The 22,130-nt window shown below is 42.5% G+C and overlaps 1 protein-coding gene and 1 long non-coding RNA gene across 6 annotated transcripts; one reads left to right on the top strand and one right to left on the bottom strand.

Moving 5' to 3' along the window:
• Window positions 1-2,172: 2,172 nt before the first annotated feature.
• On the bottom strand, window positions 2,173-9,411 carry LOC147261453 (uncharacterized). Its single transcript, XR_015115767.1, has 3 exons — window positions 9,038-9,411; window positions 8,750-8,905; window positions 2,173-3,483 (listed from the first exon to the last, which is right to left on the bottom strand). It is a non-coding gene; the product is annotated as an uncharacterized LOC147261453 (long non-coding RNA).
• LOC147261452 (spindlin-Z-like) lies at window positions 6,507-20,401 on the top strand. 5 transcript variants are annotated; one of them, XM_086203464.1, is made up of 5 exons: window positions 6,507-6,599; window positions 9,577-9,618; window positions 13,236-13,495; window positions 15,355-15,588; window positions 17,647-20,401. In XM_086203464.1, coding segments are annotated over exons 1-5 (744 nt in total). In that variant the 5' UTR covers window positions 6,507-6,597; the 3' UTR covers window positions 17,853-20,401. The 5 variants fall into 5 exon arrangements, with proteins under 5 accessions (XP_086059590.1, XP_086059593.1, XP_086059591.1 ...); XM_086203467.1 differs by lacking the exon at window positions 6,507-6,599 and adding an exon at window positions 8,810-8,830; XM_086203465.1 differs by lacking the exon at window positions 6,507-6,599 and adding an exon at window positions 8,814-8,940.
• The last annotated feature ends 1,729 nt before the right edge of the window (window positions 20,402-22,130 follow it).

The following is a 22,130-nucleotide window of genomic DNA, read 5'->3' as shown; positions in this document are numbered from 1 at the left end:
CGATGGCCTTCAATGTTATCAATCTAAACCAGTGCTGAGTGATGGAAAAGCGGGGGGGCTGGGATTTGATCACGGATCAGAGAGACCACCACTGTGTTTGGACTGCAATGTAGTGTTTATAAGATGTAGGTGCATGGTAATCTTGTTAAGTGATAAAAAGTCCAGAATGTGGTCATGAGGTGCTCCTGCATCAAGGTCACCTGGCTCCAGATCTCAATTTGAAAAAGGGCACTGATGCGTTTGTATTTTGAATGTTTTTTTTTAATATTTCAGTTTGAATTCCTTTCATTTAAAAAAAAAATGGTTTCAGAAGTGTGCCGCAGGGGTGACGTGCACTTGACGTTCAACAATGCTAACTTATTTCGAGGTTTCAGGACTCCGCCATGACCGCCACCACAAAAATAAGCTAAACTGTCCATAACCTTCCATTTATAAACTCTCAAGTGCAACAGCTGCTATAATCCACCTCTTCTATATGCAGTCACAGCGGATGTTTTTGTACAGTTTTGCTGTTACTGCTAGCTGGCTGCCATGGGACGCCATTACCTTCTAGCTCTTTCTGCATTCTGTCACAAACAAGTGATGCATCGGTGGAAAAAAAAACCTCATCTTTGTGAGCTCAAGGCACCTACTGGTTCGCACTCGAATGACAAAAGTCGGGTCACTGTGACTCAGAAGCAAAGCCATTCACACACTAATGATTATTAATTTAAATATTACCTGGATGCATATCTGATGCCAATAGCAAGACATTGTGAGACACTGTACATCCATAGGTCAAAGGTCAACGACAATGTCAGATCATAATGTGATGAAATAATTGTGTGGTTGGTTCCATCTTAAATGTCGTAAAATCTGAATGTGACTTCTTAACAACACATATTTGTTCCATCGTTTCAGCTGAACTATTCCTGGCTGCGAAACACGTGACTTTACTTTTTATGTCTGGTCAGAACTTTTTATGGTAGTGGAGACCTGAGTCGTGACTCGAGTGTTTTTACAATCCTCCTCTACAGCCTTGACTGTTACCACTTCTGTGCTGACTGAAAATGACATCCAGCTGACAGATACTCGATGTCAGTCACAGCACTGGCAGACAGAACCTGGCTCACCGACTGAATAATGAGGTGACAAAATATTGCAATTCAGTCGGATCACCAGGCTTGTGTCGGTCCTTTAAACTGAAATGTGCTGCAGAGTATTACGCTTGTAGCGGCGACACACGTGTTCCCCTGCTAGAAACATTCTTCCTTATTGAGTCTCTCCTAATCTAATAGCTCATTTCCTTTCTCCTTCTTCCCTCTGTCATCTTTCAGGCCACCGCTGATTCGACCACCCAAGGGTTCTGAACACACACACACACACACACGCACACACACACACACACACACACACGAGTTCACTTGCATGACCCAGTGCACACTCATGCTCCCCATTGTCTCCCTTGGCGTTAATTCTCCACTCCACCATGCTGGAGAGTCGGTGTTATCTCGGATGGCAGAATACCCTGGGCCTCTCCCTTCTCCTCCTCTCCTCAGATATCCCAGTATAGTCTATTTCTGTCCCTGTGTCTCTCTGCTTTCAGCAAAGTGCCTCTGACGTCTCTCTCTGCACTAAACAGATGAGGGCTGTCAGTGATGGTTATTCAGCTGAGGATGCAACCGCAAACCAACAGAATTTAAATAATGCCTTCACCCAGATTATGTTTCACACCTCAATCACTTAAAGGAATGAGTGAAAAAAACAATGGTTGTGTGATGAGTTTTCATATTTTCTCTCCCCCTCTCCTCTAATTGAGAGTCATTATAATGATGAGGTGTTATTTCTGTGCACAAAAGCAATTAAGTAATGAGACATAAATGATTATTGAGCGAGAGAGGGAGAGGCGGAGATGTGAGTGTGAAAAGGGCAAAGGGGATAAGGAGTGAAGGGAGCAAAAATGAGAAGAGCGGATTATTTACAAAAATTCATCTCTGAAATTGCTGAGTCACTGGAAGGGTAAAGCTGCGGACCAGCTCTCGTTCTCCTCCAGCCTCCTCCTCCTCACCCGCAAGCCCCCACACCAAGACGCACAGCTCGTCTCCACCCCAGCGCTGCTGTCACCGGGAAACACGCAACACAACACAGGAGGTGTTTTGTTTCTGCTGTTTTATTGTACTTTTGACACGCAGACTCAGTAATACTAATAACATCGCAGTAAACAAGAGGAAAAATGTATCCGTTCACATCTCGAGCAACAGATTGGAGGCCTTGCAGTTACATGACGTGTATTCGGACGTGCGTTTGACATCAGATCCTGTTTTGATGAGCAGCATCATCACAAATGGGCTTCGCACTGCTGCAGTCTCCACTAAGTATTCACGAGGAGGAGCCAGGTTGAAGAATTGATGCTGTTTTAACAGCCGCAGCCTCGAGTCACAGATGGCATTTTGTAGATCCCAACACATCTCTGGAGTGTTTATCTACACTATGCGCTCTGATGGACGCCCTGATGGACGTATCGTCCCGTATGTCTGCGAGACCTCTGACAGACTCACATGCTCCACTTACTGGAGAGCCACAACCCTCCAGAGCAGAACTTAGTGTGTGCAAATCAGTGATTGGCAAAGCTGGATAATCCAATCTATTACACTGCTCAGTGGGCAGAAAGCATTTATCTGATTGGTCAAGATGGACGATATTTATAGTACTCCTTGCTAACTCTTATTCCTATCTTTTTATGTGAAAGTTAATACATGTTTTGACTTTGGTGAGAACATTTTTTCTCTTAATTATTTTGTTCGCAGTGTTGGAGTAAAGAATTTTTTTATTTTCAAAGCCATGAGATACAACTTGTTCCCTCAATTTATATTCTTCATATAAAATAACTACATTTAGGCAAGAGGTCTTATCTCACGGCCACAAATTAATTCAAATCAGGGACTTTTTTTTTTTTTAAATCACTTAACTGTGGGAACAAGTTTTAGCTCATGGCCACAAATGCTTTACATTGAGGGAACAAGTTCCATCTTGTGCTCTCAAAATGAAGTTTTTTTTTCTCCTTCTATATCCTCATTTTTTCTCGTATCTCCTGCGGGACCCTGTATTTTAGTATTCTATATAGCTAGTTTGAAACTGTCACCTGAGTAAAAATAGATCCATCACTTTGTGGATGTTGTGATTGATTCGAGCAGCCGGCTGAATAAGACCTGAAATGCCTCCCAATACAGGCAGATTAGTCTGTGATTGCTTGAGTTGTCAAATCTCTGTGCAAGTTAAGCTAAACAGGTTTTTCATTGTGGAGAGTTTAATTTAACACACACACACACACACACACAAACATGCATATACTAGATAGAGCTCTGAGCACAAACACACACAGGAACTGAGTGCTGGCGATGGCATCATTGAGCAGCATCAGCGATCGATCGACAGAGCAGCACCCCCTGCTGTCTGTGCAGCAGTGACAGGAAGAACGCACACACAGGGAGGTGATGTGAAACCCTAAAATAGAGGAGAGGAGAGAAGAGGAGACTGATGTGATACAGTATGACTCAGTGCTATGAAGTCTGAGTGGGTTTATGCAGAGATTAAAGGATTGAAGAACAAGAGAGAGAAAGCATGGGCAGACAGATAGAGAGTCCACTGAGAGGCCAGAAACCTTCTGGGGAAACTCACTGTTACTCGTCAAAATAAACTGTAATGAACTGCAATAACATCTCCGTACAGAGCAGCGATCAATATATTCGCCGGCGTTATTATCTCAGCAGAATATCTCACATCATTGTTTAACGAGGAGTACGAGGAGGGACGAATGTGTCCTCTGAGGTGACAGCCAACGAGTCCCGCAAGCAGACGGTTTCAGATTACATCTGGGCCACGCCTACTCTGCCCATCAATAATCCTGTCGAAGTGTCCTTGAGCAAGAAGCTAAACCTCCCTTTCACGTCTGTCCCTTAGGATAAGAGTGGCAAGGGCAGGGACCTTCAAGTCACATTGAAAACTCATTTCCTCCAGAAAATCCAACTGATGACTTTGGAATTCACAGTAAATTAGACACATTTGCACAATCAAAAATAATCATCATAAACAACTTTAGGGTGAAAATACGTGCAAGCAGCCGTTCTCTTCGAGGGAGTCTTGTACGTCGGGGATCCCAGCTAAGATTACAAGATAGACATGCTGCCTGTGGTATGAATTTGTCCGCCTCATGGTGTTTAGAAGGACCTGCAAAAGAGTTACACATCTTTTTACCAGCAACAAAAGTTTACCAGAAAGCGAGGTTTACCATCATCAAGCTCATTATTTTGACTTGTTTTCTGACGCTCTCTGTCCCATTATAACACGGAGTACTTTGATCATAGCTAAGGAAGGGTGTGTGTGTGTGTGTGTGTGTGGGGGGGGGGGGGGTATAGTTCCAATTCTTTCAGTACTGGTGCTTGACTTTGATATCTTTCCCTGAAAGGTACTCTTTTTTTTTTCCTCCAAAAAAACACATTTAGACAAACAATGAAAATTACATTACACATTCATTTGCCGTTCTTTCATGATTTTTTTTTTTTTTTTTAACATCATGACATGAAAATGTAAACCAGTGTACCAAAGTGTGGTGTAACTTAATTTGTCTGTTTCATCTCTTTGGCCGAATGTCTCAGCAGCAGTTTTCTACTCAAAGCAGTTTTCCTGTTACAGTTTCCAAGCAGTTGCAGTTTTATAAAACTGACTCACATATTCAGTCAGACATCTTTCAATAAAAAAATAAAAACAAATTTCAGCGTCAAGTTCCAAATTACATATTTTGCAAAGAATCTTCTCTCTATAGGCTCCAGCCCCCCCTGACCCTTAACAGGATAAATGGTAGAAAATAGATGGATGAATTCTCTCTCTCTCCTTGTCCTGCAGAACAAACAAACACGTGGCGGTGATGACATCACAGCACATCCTTGCTGGGGTTACGGATGCCACAGTGCCTGCAGATTAAAGTAACATTATACAGAGTTGGAGTCAAAAGAAGTGATGCAGTAAAAAACAGAAACCTCCTGACTGACTGTTTCTGTGCTCATTCATGTTTTAAATTCAACATTAATCAGTTCCAGCCATATGTGGGCTTGTAGAGGATCCAGGCAGAGGGAAGCACACGCTCAGTGCTGACCTGAGCTCCAAATAATGCATAAAGACCACATCAATAAAGGTTATTGTACTCGTGGCGCAGCTGCTACATGGAAGCGGTGCATAGTTTATGCCATACGTTCATCTCACGACGATGTTCTACTACTTTAACATTTCTCATAACTTCCTTCTTATATTGGGGTCATGAGATCCCATGTCACACGCAGGAATAATAGAACACACACACTTACTATAGACATATCACAACACACACACACACACACACACGCAAGTGCATTCCTTTCTGCTTCCAGTGGAAGTGTTAATTAGAGATGTGCGTAAATTAAGGCAGATGTACTCCAACTAATTCTGAGGGTCAATTAGGTGTGACAGCAAAGGCTACACAATCCTAAAACCCAATTAAAGAGATGATTTGCTTATTATCACACTGACGGGATATAATTACATTGAAACATTTAGCGGCTAAGTGCAGGATGGCAGATGCAACAGCTGTAATGTGTGTAGCTAGTCTTACCTATGGAGCTCTTTTTTAAAAAACATTTCGTTGCATGAATGATTAGGACAAACCACACAAGTTCAAGGCAAGGAGGAGCAGTTCGACATCACGCTGCACAGACATTCATTTCTACCAATGCAGTCTGAAGGTGTGGGGATTTTCATGACAGGATATAGAAAAACAAGCTAGCAAAACACAAGTGAGCACTCAATAATGATGACAATAATTATAACGATAATATTGTATGTTTGGTCTTGATTTTTCCCACTAGACTTCATCGACTGATTGCCACTTTTCATCCTCACAGAGGAAAGGTGAGCTGAGAGCCACCACACACACACACACACACACACACACACACACACACACACACACACACGCACACAATAGTGCTATCTTTATGAAGATCACGTCAACATGAATAGATTTTTTATACCCACATTGAATTTTTAACCACGCAGCAAGGATTTTTTTTCTGTTCTAAAAATGTTATGAGATGTTCTGATAACTTTTTAAACCCTTTAAAATGACCTCTGAATGTGGCAACTGGCCAGAATGTTTCTAGCCTGTCCTCCTGTGCATCAGCAGCCTACAACTCACAGGTTTCCCCTAAACGCTACTCTGCCCAACTCAGAAACTTACTTCAACCTTCAAATAAGTCATGCTACACTTTACATTGTGACCACAAAGGGAAAGTTTCGTGTTATGTCAAAGCTAGAATTCTCAGGGACACTTTTTCCCACTGAGGCAGTTCTGGAGCTGATTCAGAGCCAGCGCCTGAGTGAGAACCAGTTTGTCCTGTTTCTTTAGACAAAGAACTGAACCCTGGTTGGGAAAACAATCACAACCTACCAAACCAACCAAAACTTAAAGATCGAACATAGCAAGCACGCTGAGCAGCAGAAGCATCCATTACCCAAGGATCATCATCTTTGGACGCCAGTGAAGGACTTTAAGGACAGGAACAACGCTTGGAAGGAGAGAGAGAGACGATGTAAGTGAAATGAAAGTATCTACGCAGCTCTATTGTGTCTCTCAACCAGTGGAGAAACAAGCCAGTTCTTAGAAGGTTTGCAGCTGCCACCAGCTGTAGCACCAACCCAGAACTAGAACCAGAGGAAAAGGTGTCCCAAAGGAGAGGGCCCTACTCTGGCAGCTTTGGGAACTCCTGGTGCCGAGATGTGCCGAGTTGTTCTCCATACTTAGAAATTTCAGACGGTTTCTCAGACATCCAGGCCTCTCCTGTTGCTGTGACAACAAGGACAAGAGGAGTCAACCTTGGACGGCGGACAGTTTTGTGTCGATACAACACTGGCATTCTCAGAAAGGCTGTCAGCTTTACAGTGCAACAACACTGACTCACACCTCACGGCGATTCCATCTGTAGAGGACTGAACTGAAATATCAGTCTGTGGTCAAACTGTTTGAGTCCAGAATCCCATTTCTGTCATTGGCCAGAAGCATCTTTCTCAGACCACCATGATGGCAGACCCAAAATATGTCTGTGTGGGTAAAATGATCCAATCGATAGTTGCAGTTAAGAGACTGGCAGAGTGCAGTCTGAACCGCGAGCGTCTGAGGGACGATGAGTGGTGTAAAACGTGTTTACATGTCTGTTAATGAGGAGCAGCTCAGCAGGACAAGTCCAACCACTAAAACTCTCGTTCTCCGCAGCAGAGAACGGGAGACAAGTTGCAGCTTTCATGTGGTTTTTATTAAAAACACATTATTAACTGTTTGGTTAAACTCTCCCAACATTTTATTTACAAATGTGAAGTGCTGTTTTCAAGCGGTCTACTACTATATTATTTTACTATTTTCAGACGCAGCAGTTTAAAAAAATCTTAAAACAGCTGTGCAGTGATTTCTTTAAACAAATTTTTAGATAAATTCATGGGTTATGATTTCAGAGTCGTCAGGGGATCATGAGCTGATAACTCGCTGGTTGATTTAACGCAGGCTGTTTAAATTGTCACATAATCATCAGGCCAAATTCAACTTTTTCGTTGTTGTTTTCACACTGTTCTTTTGTTATATTCAGAAATATAACGTGTCAAATGATTGTGGATTCACATTAGTAACGTCAGGTTCCGTCTGTCTGCACCAAAATCAGTTAAACACGATTAGACGAAACAAATGCAAGCGAGTGTTTCCTGAGTGATTTGCGATACCCACCGCACACTCAGTTCATTCATGTCATCACTGGTGAGCCACACACTCCGCTTTGTTCCCCGAAAAGCCTGTCTGACAAGCACCCAGGGGTGCTGCATCATTCACTCTGAACACTGATCATTCCATCATGTCTTAATAGCGGCAGTAGCAGAGGTTTTGTGTTTAGTATGACATCTTGTGGTGGAAACATGCACTTAGCAGCGTGTTCTTACTGGCAGGCTGTAAGGAAAATACCTCTTAGGATGTGTTTTACTGTATAAAGGAGGAAAAAGGTTCTACAAACCTTATAATATGCATGATTATTAATTAAACCACTTCATAAATAGGAACTAATTATATCCAGGCTACAAATTGGTATTGATAGGCCTTAACACTAGCATGCCGTTAAAATAAGTAGATAAAACTCACTGTTACTTTGCTTTTATGCAGATAAATGTTAGAGGGACCCACAACCAGACTGATTAAATTCACATTTTATTGCTAGCAATTAAACTTTTCCAACCACATTTGTCAATTGCAACATAACTCAAATAAATTAAGACAAAAAATATTATTTAAAGAAGTGTTTATGATAATTGTTCAAATACAACCTAAATAATAACACAATTTCTATAAAGTTGTCTATAAATTAGTAGTAATTCAGCCTTTTTCATGTTTTCGGGCCCGTATATAATTCTGGCGTACAGCACTCAAAAATAAATTACGACAAATATCTTTGTTTTACATGTATATTATATGTTTGATTTTTAAGTCGTCTTCTATCTGCGTAATATTTAACTTGGTGTATAAGGTAGAAACGCAATGACAAGATGCCTATGAATGAATCTGTGGTGAATGATGGGAAATGTAGTATTCCGTGTTCCCCAGTTTCCCCGAACACTGCGAAAAAATACGTAAATTGCAGTTGGTATGGCTTAATTATTAAAGTATTACGAGTGATATTAAGACCCATAACTGATGAACGTTACTCACCTCTAGAGACGTCCACAGCGCCACCAAACCAGGAGGATGTAAATGACAATGACTTTAACTCCCAGGATGCACTGAGAGCTTGTGAGTTCATTCCGGTAGTTGTAGTCCACCAATCAGGTCGTTTCCGTGTATCAAGCTTACGTTAGGTGGTGGAATCTGCAAAGACAAACGCATGTGAAATTATTGATCAGGTAGGTAAACAGATAATTACGCCGGTTCCCGCCAATTGAACTCGTCGAGTGCGTTTTAAGTCTACATTCATTTACAGGGGTCAGTCTTTATTTTTACCCGTTATTGTTGCAGCTACAGTCCGGGTACAAATTCAGCGCTTACATGGCGATGCATTTCCTTTTGTTCAGTTAGCTTATGTGTAGAAATGCAGGAGCCAGAGTGACACAGACGCCAGGTCGACAGCGGCGGATGTGGAGTCGTTAGCTCCCACAGAAAAAAAGCCCGAACGTTAATTCGCCGTTGACCCCGCGACACTTTGACATTTAACCACATTCAGCTAACGGTCGCCGCGGGGAAGTTAGACAGGAGTTACCGGGACTCCACGTCTATTTATAAACGGACTTGTAGTGCGTGTTAGCGCAGAGCTGCGGTGGCTCTCATTAGCATCGGGCTCGACCAGGAATGTTTACATCCGGTGAAGCGGGTCGAGGGCTGTTGATTGAACTCGGGGCAGCAAACCTGCTGGAAACAGAAGTCTGTTTATTCAGTTACAACAGCTGTGTTAACGCGGGGTTTGGTGTTAGGTTGGTGCTGATTAAAGGCGTCTGCTTGGTTGGGGTTTTCTCACTAACAAGCTTTTCTTTTGTGTCTTCCAGGATTGGGCGAATTTATGGAAACATGTCAAAGAAGCGGGGCAGGTAGGACCACGCAGCGAGTCCTACCATGAGGGATTCTGCACCATGATTGTCAGGAATCTACATTTCTTTCAGTTCCAATACGGGGCTTCCTTCATGTTATGAGCTAAATCTCTCATCCTGATATCCAGAAAACTGAATTACCAGGATACAGCACATTTTCTTAACATTCAAACTATGACTTTATATGACATCCGCGAATTCAAGGGCCTTTTTTAACAAATACTTTTCAAATCTTAGTCTCAGCAAATGACAAGTTTTTTCTTTATTTATTAATAATAATTCATTTCATTTGTTGGCCTTTTTTTATTATTAACATCTGGCGTGCAAACCTTCAACCAAGTAAGTAACAAGCACTAAACTGTTTATACTTCAAATATAAAAAGGCATAAAAAAAAACATTTGAACTAAAACCCAAACACATCTGTACAACAGAATTGGACCTTCTAATAGTTATGAGATGTTGGAGTTTGGCTCCTTGTAGCTGCTTGTTCAGGCTGCGGTGTCCTCAGACAAAAGGCTGCATGGAAGAACGTAAAGCAGCAGACTTTACACGAGGCAATTTCTTGGAAATAATATTAAATTATATTCTTTTTTTCTATAGTTAAACAATATACATATATAAAGCGTAGCCTAGTTCATTTTTTTTTTTACATCATCTTTATTTATATCTTCGGTATTCTTTCTAGTATTTTTTAAGGTTACATTTTTTTAGAGGAATTTTGTGTGTCGAAGGAATTCGTCAGACACCAGAAACGAATTGGAGACTCAGAGATGGCTCAGGTCGGGGACTGGGCCCAGAACAGCTTTTATCCTCGCAGATGAATTATGAGGAGAAGACCAAGAAAGTTAAAACGAAAGGTTACCAGATGAAATTCCTCATCAATCTTGAAGTTGTAAAATCACACGGCAATTGTTCTTTTTAAAGAGCGTTAAAAGAAGAATTGCTTTAAATGAAAATGTGTTCCAAATCAGTTTTATTTGAATTATGTGTATTGATCAGAAATATGTCTCATGTCACCTTGAGTGGGTTCATGGTCCAGTGTAAACTATGAAATGAAATCTGGATCCGTGTGTGGATTGGCCCTGCTTGATGGGTAAAGTCAGTCATTATATGAACATCATCAGTATCAGCATCCGATTCCAATCCCAAATCTGACACACGTGAGCTTCTAGCGTGACGCAACAGCAACAGTATTATTATTGATTATGGGAGTTCAGGGGTCTGATGCATAAATTCAAAAACTTTTAAACTAGAAACTGGAATTTATAAAAAGACTGTGCGGTGATTCTGTGTGTACCGTCACCTATATCTCACTTGTGTACGCACCACACATATTTTGGCTGCAGGTTGAGGGTGAAGTGGCTGAAATAAACATGAAAATGGGAAATGACATCACTTTGTTTGAATGTATGACGCCTTGGTAGGATTGAAGTTTGATTATTAGAAGGGTTTGAGATCCAAATGGTGTGAGCTATGGTGGGTTTGGTGGCTGCCACTGTATATATTTCATGTTGAGTGTATCGCTGCTGAAACCCATCCATCTATTTTCTATACTGCTTGTCCTTAAAGGGTAGGGCACGGGGGTGGGAGTGGGGGGGCTGGAGCCTAGCACAGCTGAAATTGAGTGAGAGACGGGTGTCACCCTGGACGGGTCACCACTTCGTCGCAGGGCCAGGGGCTCAGTATCTTGCTCAAGGACACTTGACATGGTCACCGGGGGAAGTGAGGATCGAACCAGCGACCTTTTGGTTGCTAGACAGCCACTCTACCTCTGAGCCATGCTGCTATCACTGCTGAAACCACCAAGCAAAACATCACACCTCCACTTACCCCCTCAACCTTTTTTGTTTCCACGTGAATCAGCAGCAGCAGCAGTAGGTCATACGGACATGAGCTAATTAGCGGTGTGTCAGCCTCGGTTTATGACTGTTTGTGGGAGTGGATGCTTGGCTCATGCATGTTTGAGCAAAGCACAGAGATATATAAAACAGAGCCAGTCATGTGAAAGAGCTGCGCGTGTATATTTCTGTCAGGTTTATGCAGTTGTAGTCATGAGTCTATAGGTAGCTTCATGCATCTGGCCACGAGAACATGATGCCAAGAAATCTGTTAGTGAAAGTCCAGATCGTGATCATCAGCTGTTGTCCGGATCTGTGGTGGTGGCGGCTGTGGGGGTACGGAGGAATCAGTTTGTAGTCTCACAGCAAACCAGATGGCCTTAATAATGTTTTTACGCCTGACATTATAATACTCATGATGATCGGCGAGGACTCTGTCACAACGCCGGGTTCAGTTCACTGATTACAAGAGGTGCAGCAGACAGAGGTCAAAGTTCAACTGAATTTCCATTGCCGAGCACGAGCTCACCAAACTAAGTGCCCTCCCTCTGGAAGTGACACCAAGCAAAACTGCTGTGTATATCATATAGCAATTTATTCTTATACAGACAATATTGGCAAATTTTGGCATCAGACATCAGATATCCACAGAAGAACTAACTCGGTATCCTGCATTCCAACTTATTTTTTTTTTTCATTTTTTTTCATGGAAAATCTTTTTTTAAATTTTTGTGATGTGTATTAGATGCTTTTTTTTCTTAAGGCTGTACAATATGATGCATCATCAGGGCATCTCAGGAAGCCATATTGCAGTTTTGATTCAGTTTGGATGAGCTGTGCAGCCCGAGCGCAACACAGAGTGCAGTGCTTCCATCGTGGCATTGTGTCTGAGAGACCCATAAACGTTGCGTGTCCAAATGGCGCCCACATCCTCGGCTCTACAGCTGTCAGAGTGAGCGGTGACAACGGGACGTCCCCATTACTGAGCTCATCGATTCCAAGTATGAGCTCAAGCATCCTCTGGTTGGTGCTCTTTGTGACAAAAAAAGTAAATGAAAGTATAAAAAATAGATATATAAAACAAATAGATAATTAAAATCAAAAGTTTGTTGCAAGTCTATCATAGAATTTCTCAAGATGTTGTTGCCATAGAAACCAACACACACACACACACACACACACACACACAGAGTTTTATTCTCTCACCATAAAAGCACTTCATCCAGGCGGCGTGGCAGCACTTTGTCAGAGGAAAACGTGAGCGGTGCCCTTGTCAAGTTCTAACGTGTAGTTTTATAGAGGTTAACCAGCTACACGCTGCTTCAGCCAGCAGCAGCTGCCAGCTGCTTTATTTGGATCCTCCCCAACAGTCATGACAGTGGCTTGAAGCCCAAATTCAGATATGTTCAAATAAACGAGACGCTCATTTTTTGAGTTCACCTGAATTATTCTGTGATATCGAGAAATCTGCATGTTGTTCCCTCAGAAAAAAACGAGATAAATTCGCCTGATATCGCAAAATAAAACAAGCTTCCTAGGTGATATTTCTTGATCAGTTGCACTGAGCCAGATCACCCCAGTTGTATCTGACTCGCGAGCTCTTTGGTGCAGCTGCTCCTGCCCTCCCTGCCTTTGGTTCGTTATGTATAGAAGGATGAGGTTCCACAACAAAGTCATACTTCCGACTAAAATGTTCCTAACTGAATTAATCATAAAGACCGAAAAATATGTCAAATCATCAACCTGCAGAGCTCAAGCGGATTCTCTCGTTATCACAGGAAACGTAGCAGCGAAGAGTTGAGTGAGAGCTCGGCATCGACCCTGAGCCCAGATCCTGATAACCTGCTGGGCCGCAGGATCCAGCACACCTGGAGGGAGAAGGGAAACGTGACCAAGTGGAAAGGCACGGTTCTGGAGCGGCTGACGGTCAACAGCAGCCTGTACATGGTCAAATATGACGGCTTTGACTGCGTCTACGGCATCGAGCTGTTCAAAGACAGCCGGGTGTCCAACCTTCAGGTGCTGTCAGAGAAAGTCGGTGAGTTGTCATGAGAGCCATGTTGGTACTTCGGTATTTTTCAAGCATGAAGGTTAAAAGGTAGAAGGGGTTAGTTTTTGATTTACTGCTTGACTAACAACTGCAGGTTCGGTGTAGTTTTATCCTTGCTGACGTCTTCATTTCTTGTTCATATCAAAAACACTGCTGCAGAGAGAAGCATGTAATGCATCACTCGCCAGATAACTAAACCGCATGTTGAAATATCGTATGAATTGTGTGTACAGAGAGTGAGTGTACAGATGAACGATGCTGCGAGCTATTTAAACTCATATCAACAACGGGAATACTATGAACACCTCCACCCAGCCCTGCAATCAGGGTCTGCTATCACCCATCATCATTCAGCTAGCACACGCTAACCCCCCGGCTAGCACAAGCTAACTTTTGGGACACACTAATCGCTGGTGAGGACAATCTAACTACTGGTTAGCCCAAGTTTAACTCTGGCCTTGACAGGTTAACTGCTGCTAAGTAAAAGCTCAATACCAGCTAGCACATGCTAACTGCTGGCTACTACAGGCTAACCGCTGGCTGGCATGCGCCAATCGCAGGCTAAGACAAGCTAACTGTTGGTTAGCACAAGCTTAACGCCATCTAGGACAAGTTGATTGCTGGCTAGTACAAGCTCAGTTGCCAGCGAACACAAGCCAACCACCGGCGTTTGTCACCTACATGTCCATCAGAAAGCAGGCGCACTCCTCATCACTCCTCATCACTCCTCATCACTCCTCATCTCTCCTCATCACTCCTCATCTCTCCTCATCTCTCCTCATCACTCCTCATCTCTCCTCATCTCTCCTCATCTCTCCTCATCACTCCTCATCACTCCTCATCTCTCCTCATTTCTCCTCATCTCTCCTCATCACTCCTCATCACTCCTCATCTCTCCTCATTTCTCCTCATCTCTCCTCATCACTCCTCATCACTCCTCATTTCTCCTCATCTCTCCTCATCACTCCTCATCTCTCCTCATTTCTCCTCATCTCTCCTCATTTCTCCTCATCTCTCCTCATCACTCCTCATCTCTCCTCATCACTCCTCATCACTCCTCATTTCTCCTCATCTCTCCTCATCACTCCTCATCTCTCCTCATTTCTCCTCATCTCTCCTCATCACTCCTCATCTCTCCTCATCTCTCCTCATTTCTCCTCATCTCTCCTCATTTCTCCTCATCACTCCTCATCTCTCCTCATCTCTCCTCATTTCTCCTCATCTCTCCTCATTTCTCCTCATCTCTCCTCATCACTCCTCATCTCTCCTCATCTCTCCTCATTTCTCCTCATCTCTCCTCATTTCTCCTCATCACTCCTCATCTCTCCTCATCTCTCCTCATTTCTCCTCATCTCTCCTCATCTCTCCTCATTTCTCCTCATCTCTCCTCATTTCTCCTCATCTCTCCTCATCACTCCTCATCTCTCCTCATCACTCCTCATCTCTCCTCATTTCTCCTCATCTCTCCTCATCATTCCTCATCTCTCCTCATCACTCCTCATCTCTCCTCATTTCTCCTCATCTCTCCTCATCACTCCTCATCTCTCCTCATCACTCCTCATGTCTCTACATCACTCCTCATCACTTTTCAGTGCTGGAAAGTGGGTGAAAGCCAAACTTAGATTCTGTCTCATTCTGGAAGGAGCTACATTTGGTTTTGAAGGAAAATGCTGCAGTCTCTACCTTCAGTGCTGTGTTCTGTATGTGTTTACAAAGGAAAAGGGAACATTTCAGTCAGTCGTGCTTCATCTGCTCTTTTCACATCACGCTTAGATGCGCTGTTTCGTCTGGCATCTATTAAATGTTCAGGTTAACAGGCCTATCAAAGTGTCTTGTCCTTCCTGCAGTGAATAATAAGATCAAGGTGCCTCCCGGGGCGGAGGAGCTGGTGGGCCGAGCTGTGGAGCATCTGTTCGAGAAGGAGGACGGTGAGAAAAACGAGTGGCGAGGCATGGTGCTGTCCAGAGCCCCCATCATGACCCACTGGTATTACATCACCTATGAGAAGGATCCAGTGTTGTACATGTACCAGCTGTGGGACGATTATAAGGACGGAGATCTGCGCGTTCTGCCTGAATCAGGTACAGAAAGTTTAGTGTCGGTGTGTATAAAACCAGCAGTGTGTTTCATGTGCTGCTGGAAGTGGAGAGGTTGGAGAAAGAGACCAGCACAAATTTACATAACCAGCATTTAAAACACTCCAACTCTGTTTATCCTTTGTTTGGGTGTTTTATTTATTTATTTAAATTTTTTTTTTGGTGAACATTTTGTACAGTTTCTACTCAGTTCACTAGAGATTTATAAATTGAAGAATTTAACTAAAAATAACTCCATGAAACTTCCCAAGTTGGTTTTGAAATATTTCTGAATTTGTATGTTTGAATATGCAAATCACACATGGTCAAATGAAATATGCACACATTTGCATAAATGTCCAGAACAGAGATCTGAACTTCAGATTTATGACCGATCTAAATAATCTGTTCCATCCTGTCAACACATCCATGTCTGCCAGGTGTGTGTGTGTGTGTGTGTGTGTGTGTGTGTGTGTGTGTGTGTGTGTGTGTGTGTGTGTGTGTGTGTGTGTGTGTGTGTACACGCTACTGAAGTCACTTCACAAGATAATTAATTTATTCTATCTGGAATGCTTTAAGAGAACAAAATCCTCGAATTTGGCACAGATGTCCACTTGACTCCAGAACTGAATGAAGTGGAAATATGTTAAAGGTCAAAGGTCATTGTGACCAGCACACCTTTTGCAGACGTTCAAGCACAATGTGGTATTTAGTATTTAAATGTCATCTTAGTGGAATTGTGCACAGTTTAGCAGTGTGTAGTTTGTTTTTCACTGTCTGAATGTATTGGCACTTCGATCTTACTCTCGACATTTCCACTTTTTTCTCAAAGTGCTGGATGATGAGAAATCTTCCTGATTTCTTCCTCTTTCTTGACATTTCCACTTGTTTCTCTCCAAGTACATAATGGGGGGAAAAAATCCTCTACTTTTTTTTCTTTTCTTCTAATTCCTGGGGTTGATTGTTTTCTTGAGCTAGTTCCCTACAGATGCCCACTCTGGCTTGAGGAAGAATTGACGAGAGGTCGGAGGTCAAAGGTCACTGTGACCAGACATACATAATTCCATCCACTTCTGGAATTTTCACACGAATACAGACAGAATTGCCCATAAATGTAGAGCAGATGAAATGGTGATATAATGTTTCCCACAAGTTCAACTTCCATGTCAAATCAGGATATTCCGGGGAAAGAAAAGCAGTTTCTGTCTTTACTGAGAAGCCTGCAGGTCCTAACATCTGCACGTACAGAGTCAGAAACCTGGATGCCCACTGTAACTGGACTGGTTGGCATACAACTGTGGCAATTCCAGTTTTTATTGAAATCAATTTAAATAGGATTATGCAAACATCAGTAACCAGGATACCGGGATGAGCGGGCGATGCTGGGCTGGGAGGAGCCTCCTGCCCCTCTGGGAGATACCGGGCCAGTCTGGCCAGGGAGACCCAGAGAAAAGAAAGGAACTCATTCTTAAAAGCGGCACCATTTTGAAAAGAATATCTCACTGTGATTACATTGACTGATATTGTTATCGCAATATGATTTGTAATATAAGGGAATATTGATTTCATTATTCTCGCTTTCATCGAAAACCCCATGAAAATGATGATGGTGGGATTTTTGTTTTCTGAATCAAAGATGCCAAGTGAAATTTGTATAAAAGTGGTGGACAGGCCAAAGGGTAGTCTGACAGTCCGTAGTGCAGTTTCTGAACCAGTTTGAATGAATAACTGTGCAGCCCTAACATGAAGGTGCATTTCAATGTTTCACTAGTTTGACAGGATGAATTATCAGTTCCCTGATCAGTGTTTTAACCATCTCTGTCTTAGTGTCCTCCCCTTTTCTAACAAGAAGACAGGAGTGTGTACAGGGTGTGTGTGTGTATGTGTGTGTGTGGGGGGGGGCGCGAATGCTTCATCGAACTGGGGCATATTGGTGATGATTTACTAGCATCTGCAGTGAATGATTAAACTTGGGCTTAAAAAAAAAAGAAAGAAATGCCTGCCCATGTAACACTGCTCTTATTTCGTTCTTATCTGCTTCTTGTTTGTGTGTCCATCATCCAGAGAACAAACACCTGCTCCCGGCGGACAGGAAGCCAGGTGAGGAGCCAGAGAGCCTTGTGGGTAAACAGGTGGAGTACGTCACAGATAATGGCCTGAAGAGGACGGGTTTGGTCATCTACCAGGTTCCAGCCAAGCCTACTGTGTACTACATTAAATACGATGACGACGTCCACATTCACGTCTACGACCTGGTGAAGACCACCTAGTACTGACTGTCCCGCCTCATCTCCCGCCAGTCGTTACCTGTCCTAGTGTTACAGCTCCGTCTTCTCCAGTGGAAGACTGAATATCACAAACCCCGTCTCGTTTTTTTTTTTCTACTTTTATTTTCCTTTCACTCTCCCATTTTAAGACTTCCAGGTTTTTGATGATGAATTTTGAGTTGATGTTCGACTATTAGGACCTCTTCAGTGTAAATAGAACAGGTCTGAGACCAGGTGTAAAGCCCAGCAGATGAACCGGAGCTAGACCTTTAATCACACCAAACTCATCCTTTTTGTAAGAAACACATCAAACTAAAGAGAATCTGGTTTCCTCCAGAGACCTCGACTTCATTTCACTTTTCTATGCCTGTGCTATTTATTTCATCGGAAATACCTGGCTGTGCTGCTGGTAACATTTTTGCAAAAACTTTTGTCTGCTGTGCTTTTTCTGTGTGTTGCTGGGTAGACCTCTGTAGACACCATCGCCATCCACAGTGAACTCACGTTTCAGTCGTCTATAAGCATCCCTGAGACTCGAGCGCGTCTCACTTCATCTGTAGAAAAACTCATGTATCATATTTCTCTTTCATGATGTAAACTGCAAGTTTTCTACTCTATAATAATATATCAAATACTGATGTTTATGTCGAGTTGTTTCAACTGTGTTTGTGCTACACACTATTTATGTCGGTAAAATTGGCTACCAACATCGTTGAATATTCTGAACTGAAGTCTTTATTATTTGCCAAAAACTGAATGATGTAAGATGATGTATTCTGGCCTCAAAATATCGTTAATTGTGACCCTAAATGTTTGTTTGTTTTTTTCCTGTAAATATAATCTGAAACATTTTTATGAATTTAAAAGATGCTTGAAAATTGTCAACATGTCGAGTTGTTGTTGAAAGCTGGTACCACTGTTGTGTTGTGCATTACAGGTTTATTTCAAACTCAGCACGCAGGAACCGCTATACTTTTACTATAGCGGTACTTGTACTTTAGCGATACTTGAGTTAAATGTGTAATATCATGATTAGGTGCATGAGCAAACACTGATAAAAAAAAAAAAAGTTCATGTTTTATTCAGAACTGAAAAATCATTTCATTGACAGTTGGTACATTATTATACAAGACGAGTCGTACATATGTGGCGGTAATTACAGGTATTACAGTATAGACTGCTAATACATAAAGAATAAGCAAAACATGTAAAGTTATTGGTGTTAATTATGGTATACACTACTCCAGGGATTCTGATTTTTAAGATAAATTATTAAATTTAATGTAAGAGTGTAATGAAAGCTAATACAGGTGTGATAAAATTAGTGGAAAAAGAACGCCAGTTGCTTGGATATTAAACACTAAAACAGGAAAACTAGTAGAGCTGGAGGAAAAGTCATGAAGTTTCCTCCTGTGGGGATAACGTGGGCAGCAGTTAGGTAACTAACGGGCGAACAGGAAATCGTGTAAGTCGTCGTTTCCCTCCTGTTCTGCTGCGTCACTTTTCTTGGTGCTACCATTTTAATCAGGTTCCTGATTAGCATCTGTATTTAAAGGCCAATGAAATCAGAGGAACAGAAGCTAGTAATTAATGCTGGAGATGATCAGAATCATCTAAATGTCGGGTCTACAGAAATACACAACATGCTAGCTAAATGTTACGTGCGTGCCTGCATGTTTGAAGGTGCAGTATGTCTTGGCTACCTGCTAACAGCAGCAGTTAGAGACTTACCAGAAGATAACATAATTAAGGCTGTCTGCTTGTGATTTGTCGCTATTTATTTAACTGTGACATGCTGGTGTTTAATCATCCAACACCAAATTACATCGGAGGTGACCCTGCTCTGATATTTGTAATTATTTAATGCTGAGCACAATCTGCTACGAGGTGGAGCTTCTGTCTGATATCTTAACAGCACTGCTGTGTGTTCATCAAATGTCAGCAGCAGCTTTGATGAGCAGACATGTCCTCCTCTGATCCCCGCTCCTCCTGACCACACACACACAGCCACATGCTGACTGCTCCCCCCCCCCGCAGAGCCACTCTGAGGTGCCAGGGTGCCGGTGACGTGTGCCAGAGCAGACATCAGCGGCGAGCAGTTGGCATACCATCACGCCAGGCTGACTGCCCAGATAGTAACAATGGAGTACATGCATCCCACAAGGCCCTTGAGAAAGTGTCTGGTGCTGTTTATCACCTGTTGCGCATTTCCTTTTACACATCCAACGCTATTCTCTGCCGCCTTCTTCCCTCATTCAACCATCTGCCTGGCTTTGCTTTTCACTTCAGGCCAAACAGGTCAGAGAAGAACCACGTGTGTGTAGTTCTGGCTCTGAGGTGTGACAGCCTTCCCCTGCGAGTTACAGAACAGATCGTGGACTCGTGCTGTCCTCCAGGAGCCTGATAATGGTCAAACTCACTGCTGTCTTCCTGTGTAGTTTTTACTTTTATTAAATCTCTTCCGCACAGGAGAGAGGAGATTTATTTTTCTGTTTGTTTTGTGTGTAGGAGTTTGGCATGTGTCCAACAGTAAATTAAAGCTGCAAGCAGCAGCGAGCGTGTCCTCACACCTTCATGCACACCGGGTGTGTAGTGGTTATCGTGTTGTTATTGCAGAGCAACATGTTTTTGAATCCGAATAAAATTTGGATTCTGCATGAAGCACCATGATGCCGGGTTGGGTAAATGGACAATTTATCTTTTTCGACTCAAGTGGTGCTGTAACTGTGTCATGAATGTCACAGGGGCCGCGTTTGGGAGTGGCCCCCTGAGTTTCAGGCTCGTTGGGTTGACGCTTCAATGTTTTCCCTGCTTCCTGTTTGCGGTGGTGTCGTGCGTCTCCCAGGTCGAGCCCCTTTAACACAGCAGATGTTGATTCATACTAAGTGTCGAACACAATGTGAAATTCATGTAAACCAAATGGCTTTCGTCATGTATGACTCACTTCCTGTCGACAGCAGGTGACTGTAACTCTACATTGGCATGTAGTAGATGTCTTCAGGCAGGGACGGATTATTGTTAGACGTTTATGTAGATCCTTCTTATAACATTTCAACAGCTTCCAAGACATTACAATCCTTTCACTATTAAAAATCCTCACAGTTTTTTTTTTACATTATTAATGCAAAATATGACATGAATCTGAAGAATATTTCAAAATGCCAAATATAATAACTCACTTCCTGAAATGTACAGTATAAATGAGCTCACCCGGAGGAGACTGACGCGCCCACCACATTTGGTGCGTGTAGCTTAAAGCCATACTTCACCAAGAAAGTATGCTTTACCTTTCACGTACTCACACTCAGGACTTTTTAGTTCACAAATACATGTTTTTATCCAATGCTGAATCGATACTGGGTGACACCAGAATGAAGAAAGAGCCAGCCACGCATATTTAGCTCGGTGCTAATGGCGCCCCGTAGTGACCAACTATAAACAACAGAAAAACTGCCCAAAAAAGAGAAAGTCTGTTTGCAAACCCTGAAGTGCATCTCTGCCACAATCCATATTTCTTTTTTATTTAACCACCTATATTCTCAGAAATTCTCTAAAACTCTAATTTGCGCTGAAAACAACAACAAACAAACAAAAACAATTATAACCTTTCCAAACATTTATGAATACTTTTGTTGCCATGGCTGCTGTGAGCCATTAGCTTCATACCTAATATACCTGGTTGGAAAGTGATGCTATTTGTGAGTACTTGACAGGCAAAATACACTTTGGTTTTTTTGGGGGGGGGGGGGGGGGTCACTGGATAAGGGATGTGATTCAATGGCAAACAGGGTCTCTGTGGAGCAACTGCGACCAGGTCTGATGAGCGGAGCAGATGATGTTTCACCCATAAGAGCCACCTTGAAACTGATGAAGTCTTGAACATGAAGAGGAATCCTGAGGACAGCTTCATTATCTGGACACCTCCAGTGAAAACCTCTCCCCTCCCACTGCTCGGCTCTGATTAGCCACCTCTTTACGTCATTATCATACACGTAGCAAAGTCTTAATTTGACCTGAAATCATTTTTGCTGTCATAAGGGGTTGTATTGTTCAGTTTTTATGATATGAATGTTTGTGATACTGGCTCCTAGGTGGAGTTGTTTGTGAATCATTCTGAGAGCTCGGTGCTTTTTTTTGTAGTGGTCATTTTGGAGGCTATGTTTTGTGGTGCAGTTGGATTGAACTGAGAGCTGTCGCTATAAATCCTAATCCAGCTGGGATATTAGGAACATCTCTCAGTAGAACTCAGCACAATTCTCAGCTGAGTGAAAGTCAAAGCTT

The sequence above is a fragment of the Aulostomus chinensis genome, chromosome 5 (assembly GCF_037954235.1).
Source record: "Aulostomus chinensis isolate RoL2024-O1b breed Wild chromosome 5, RoL_Achi_v1.0, whole genome shotgun sequence".
Lineage (NCBI taxonomy): Eukaryota > Metazoa > Chordata > Actinopteri > Syngnathiformes > Aulostomidae > Aulostomus > Aulostomus chinensis.
The sequence above is the reverse complement of the archived record's forward strand: the minus strand, read 5'-3'. Positions and strand labels throughout refer to the sequence as shown.